The 6,000-nt window shown below is 36.0% G+C and overlaps 1 protein-coding gene across 1 annotated transcript; it reads left to right on the forward strand.

Moving 5' to 3' along the window:
• The first annotated feature begins 1,120 nt into the window (after positions 1-1,120).
• xrcc2 (X-ray repair complementing defective repair in Chinese hamster cells 2) lies at positions 1,121-6,000 on the forward strand. The gene is given in 6 exon segments (XM_042714128.1): positions 1,121-1,226; positions 1,228-1,255; positions 3,348-3,429; positions 5,230-5,307; positions 5,310-5,432; positions 5,435-6,000. Coding segments are annotated over 6 exon segments (918 nt in total). The 5' UTR covers positions 1,121-1,185.

Below are 6,000 nucleotides of genomic sequence, written 5' to 3' on the forward strand. Positions count from 1 at the left end.
ATCAGTTTCCTTTTACAAAAGCAACAATCAATAAGTGTTATGGAAGTATGCGTCTTGATAACAGGCTCAGAGCCTACAGTATATTGAGGTTACAGCAGTGTAAACTGAGAGTTTTATAATAGCTTTAAATAGTGCTTCCCTAAGGCAGAGTTTAATTAATTTTGTGATCCAAATATTATATCCTGTATTCTCTGATCTGCCCTGCTGTGCATTAACAACTACAACTGGCAGGCATGACGAACTGGGGCTCTGTGTTTCCTGCATAACCAATCTTGGTGTACCTGAAGAAGAAGACCAGTATATCATCATCATGAATGATATGAATGAACCAGAATGACTGTGCTACAGTCTATTTGTTTATAATTTTTCAATCAGTAATTCCACTGAGTACAAGGTCTGTCCATTCATCAAATAATGGCTGTGGTAGTTTATTAGCTATAGTGCACCTGATTAATGTTTCAACATGGCAGCCAAATAATCGAGACCAACATACAGTAGTTCAGATGAAAACTTAAATAATACCAAAAACCATAACAGGAATATTGCTATACGCTCAGAACTTACAGCCTCTTTATTTTTTATATGCAGATACTAGATGTTAACATTGTCAAGATACTAATTCTGCATTAGTTTTTACTAGTATTACAGGACTGAATTCATCAGACAGCTCAGGACAGATTCATGTATCCATATTTGTGAATTTATGCACCTGGCCCTAATCATAACAAATTACAGCCCTTTAGAAGCATTTTAATAAAGTTCAGGAATAGTAGCCTATAGAAATTTGGTATGTTTTCTACCTCAAACACATGCTTTCATTGCAATCATATAACGACATATCTGTTATCTGTCACAGATAGGCTAATAATAAAATGATAAATAATGATACTGAGGCAAAGCATTTAGTCAAGTTATAGTCTGCAACAGCAAATACACACAATATTTGGTTTAAAGATTGTTATCAACTTAATATCAAGTCTGTCCAGCAGAAATTAAACAGGAGGAGTGTGAACACACAAACACATCCGCATGTCACAACAGTAACGACGTCATCTACACCATGTGTCGTTCACAGGGTTGTCACGTGTACCTTTATTGCGCTGAGAATTATCCCTTGATTATGGCTTGCACTATAATTTTGTGTAACTAATTTCTGAGTCAAAGGGAAGGCAAAAAAATAGAAACATGCTGGATCCCCTCGTGCTGTCTCTCCATGGTCCACAGGGCTGAAAGCGAAATTTCGAATCCTACTATGGTAAAGGCGAGAAGGCGAGTTAATTAATATTCATAAGCCTAGTCTTCGCTAAACAAAGGCGGCCAGACACGTCACGACTTAGTTAATAATTATGAGCCAAGCCTTCTCCGACACAGATATGAAACGTTCGCTACTGGAAGGTTACTAAACATTGCGTAATCAATATTCATGACTTAAATAATTGCCATAGTAGGCTCCGTCACTTCATGAGCTGGCAAAATGCCTGCAAACACACTATAGAGCGCGTGGAACTCATTGCTTATCACTGTTTACTTTCTTGACCTCTTACTTATGATTCAGCTTTAATGGCATACGTACCTAGATCTGTAAATTGTTTTGTGTTGATTTGGTCCAAGATTATGGTGAATCGATTTAGAAATAGCTCACATTACTAACTTACTATATCTTGGCATAGGCTATACATGAAATATGTTATTAATGAACGTTGGAAAATTTTGGGATAGGGACTCTATTGATTATTATTATTATTAGCAGCAGCAGTAGTAGTAGTAAGATTGTTTGTTTATTTTGTCACTGCTTTTATTGTGTCTATTGTTGATTTGGCAATATTGTATGTGAAATAAACAAACAAACAAATAAACAAGCAAGCTGAAATCGAGATACCAAAGTCAATTAATTCCCTTTATAGGGTAAACTCTAGATGGCAGTCGGTCCTAATTTTACATTAGCCTTTATAATTTATTTAGAATGAGTTGGAAACATTTTTAGTCCTTGTGATGCTGTATAAATTTATTTATAATTTCTTATTATTGATAGCTGCTCTTTGTTTTTGGTATTATTTCATGATGTTATGCACAATTATGTTTATTAGTAAATAATTCTATGTCTCACTTTTAAGAGTTTTACATTAATGCACACTGTGTTCTTCAGACCAGTGTCAGAAATTAAAGTTTGTAAAAAAATAAAAAAAAAATAAAAGGACATATCATTATGCATTGCTATTTTCTTTAATTGCATTTCTGTTAATTAGATAATTCTAATATTTAAAAAAAAAAATTGTATAAAAAATTGTATAACAGCATATTATATTATAGAACCATCTATTTTATAAGACTAACAGATTCAAATTTTAATTTGTTCCATATGCGATTAAGGTGCTTAATTTAAATAGGAAGAGGTAGAATTTTTTTTTTTTTAATTTTTATAACTTCCCAATGTGCTATTAATGTTGTGTATGTGTTTGTCTTGTATGTGGTGTTATCATGCTGCAGAATAAATTGCACCTACGGGGGACAATAAAGTTTTTACAATTACTATTACAATTACAATTACAAAAAAAAAATTGTGTTTTCATCAAAACATGTACGATCTGTTTAACAATACTAATCACTACGAATAGAATAGAATATTATGAATCAATATGATATCAAATTTTATAGTCTCAGAAAGAGCCTGGTGTAATTAGTCGAGTAATTGCATTGTTTTCCCCCTACTATAATTTCTTCATGTGATTTAAGTGGCTAATATACTTGGCATTTAACATGATATTCAAGAAGAAAAGTAAACGACTAGCTGCACACACTTCACAACTCCATCTCTAAATAAATTATCTCATATTCTGTATTATATACGCCAAATACAAAATGAAAATGTAAATATAAATACATGTGTTGTGGTTTCAAAATGCGCTTGTTGAACAATGTAGGACTTTTGTTTTGGAGTGTAGTAGAACGCTTATTTACCAGAAAATTTAATTCTGAAATAACTGCACTAAAACCAAAGAAATGACAGCATGAGTTAGAATGGCTGAGAATGGTGCACAGGTACATCTGACAAATCATTTCACACTAAAGCTTTAAGTAAACTTACAATTGATTACAATTACAAACTTACTTGATACATTTAAACGTATGCATTATGACCTGCCAAAAGCCATGGACTATTCCTGAAGATTTAAAATAGTTTCATTCAGATGATCGTTACAGTTTTTAAATGAATCTTAGTTGATGTGGAAGCACAAATCGAGGTTCAGGCATTTTCATGCATTAAATTTGAAAGGAATTGTGATAGTAATGGCATGCCACTTGATATACCTTGCTTGCAGTAAACATCAGTGTCTGTGCTTTTCTAGTTGGTAAGCAGACTTGAAGGGCGACAGTCTTTGAGGGACACTGAACCCAGTATATTTCCTGTTGACGGTGGTCCAGGTCAAGGTGAAGTAAAATCAAACTGACCATTCATTTAAAGTGAAAGTGACGTGACATACAGCCAAGTATGGTGACCCATACTCAGAATTTGTGCTCTGCTTTTAACCCATCCAAAGTGCACACACACAGCAGTGAACACACACACACACACCGTGAACACACACCTGGAGCAGTGGGCAGCCATTTATGCTGCAGTGCCCAGGGAGCAGTTGGGGGTTCAGTGCCTTGCTCAAGGGCACCTCAGTCTGGTATTGAAGGTGGAGAGAGCGCTGTACATTCATTCACCTACAATTCCTGCCGGCCCGAGACTCAAACTCACAATCCTTGGATTGCAAGTCCAACACTCTAACCGTTAGGCCACAACTTCCCCGTATTAAACATACTGTCTTTAAGTTGTTTTCACACTAGTTTGGAGATTCAGTGTGAAAATATATTTATGATTACAAATTTTAATGTTACATGTGATTAATCACAAAAATCTGTGATTTTTTTTTTTAATTAATTTTTTAATCAATGAATAGACCTAATGGTTAGACATATTTGTTAACAGCAATTGAAATGTCCACCATGTTCTTTTTACACAATTTTATACAAATACATTTTGTCAGTTAGAAAAGATGCAACACTCACTCTTAAAGAAATCCAACTTTATTGGTTAAAATCACCCAGGCCTTCATGATGAATTTAAAAGTTAATGACCAAACGTGCAGATTAAATATTGGAAACTTGGATTAAAACTTGGATAACATTAAATTATAATTTTTCATCGAATTAGACATTGATAATTTATCACCCCAATCCCTTTCGTCCGTCGCGTATATCCGCCATGTTTGTAGTTTTTAACATTTTTTTAATGCGTGTTTGTAGTTCTAATCGAATCCTCGTCCACCGTGCAATGGGCAATATTAGCCGTTAAGGCTGATTTTTAGTTGTAGACCATCCGGGAATCTTTGGCATACTTTTTTAAACATACTATGATTTGGGACATATTAATTCTATTTTAGAATGCTATTTAGGACGCATAGCATGTGAATTGGTCTATCAAATGATAGAAAAATTAATTAGAAATTTGAGGTATAAATACTAATTTTGACGTGGCAGTTGAAACGATTACTGATGTGATATAATTTGTATGAACTGGCGGGGTGGGGGGAGAGTAAATGTGAACGTTATGGTTAATACATAGACCTACTGGGAAAAAAAACCCTACACTTACAACAGTCTTTGATTTTCATTGCATTTTAATTTTACTTTGTAAAATTGATCTGTACACATCTGTTTACCTAGCCAATAGTATATGGGGGAGTGTCTCAGAAAACTTTTTTGTAAACAAAAATTTCTGCAGTAGTATTTGGTGCCACTACTGATGTAAAAATAACACGGTTAAGCTTTAAATTCACATATAAATTCACAATTGACATAGTGATGACATATATATTTGTAGGCCAACCCAGAAGTTAGCATCACCCTGGTTCCCTCAACAAAAACCCAACAGGATTTTTCTGCCTGAAATTTGAAGCCTAAATACTGTCTGCAGAAATAAAAAGGCTATAAACAAACTACACCACAGTCGCATCGTATCGCCATCGCTAAGCTTCCGACAACTCTTTTAGTCTTTATTTAAAAACATTTTCCCTGAAAGTTTCGGTTAGAATAGTTTGCACAGGTGCAATTATAACCACAGACCTTATTTCAGGCATTTAACCAATAACCCAAAAAACAAAACATGGACTTCAGGAATCAAAAGTGCTAAAATGCAGCACTCTATTAAAGTCTAAGTCTCAATTCAGTTCTGCATCCATACAGGTGACATCATGGAGTTTCATGGCTTGGAGGGTACAGGTATGACAGAAACCTTGAACCAACTCATCAGCCGCTGCATGTCCAGAGTCTGGAGGTGGTGGTGGTCTTCATTGACACGGACTACCACCTTGACATGCTACGCTTAGTGAGCGTTCTGGAGGGACGTTTGGCCAAAGACTCTAAGGAGGGTGTCGGCTCTGAAAACAAATCGAGGAGAGGGTGCGTTTATGTCTGCGCAGGCTGTCTGTAGTGCACTGTAACAGCTCAGTACAGATCCTCCTAACCCTGCACTACCTAGAAAACACTTTCTCCAGCCAGCCCTCCCTTGGCCTGCTGGTCATCGACAGCATCTCTTGACATGCTATACGCTAAGTGAGCGTTCTGGAGGGACGTTTGGCCAAAGACTCTTCCTTCTACTGGGTGTGTGGTTTGATTTTGTGGAAAAACTACGGCATTGTGGTCTTCGCAACCACTCATGCCATAATGAGGAACTATGGATCTGATCCAGGGGTGTCAGAAGTGCCCAGCTCATCATCATCATCATCATCTCGCAGGTGGAGGTCAGCTGATAGTGCTACAGACTTTGACAAGCCCTACCTGTGCAAAGCATGGCAGAGAATAGTAACTCACAGGATGCTGTTCACTAAAAGTCATGTGTCAAAGGAGCACAAGCAGGTTTTCTCCACAGCATGTACCAGCATAATGATCAAAGGTGTCAAAAGATGCTTGTTTCATGTCATGGAGGATGGTATTACATTTTTATGTGACAAGTGA

The sequence above is a fragment of the Cyprinus carpio genome, chromosome A24 (genome assembly GCF_018340385.1).
Source record: "Cyprinus carpio isolate SPL01 chromosome A24, ASM1834038v1, whole genome shotgun sequence".
Classification (NCBI taxonomy): Eukaryota; Metazoa; Chordata; class Actinopteri; order Cypriniformes; family Cyprinidae; genus Cyprinus; species Cyprinus carpio.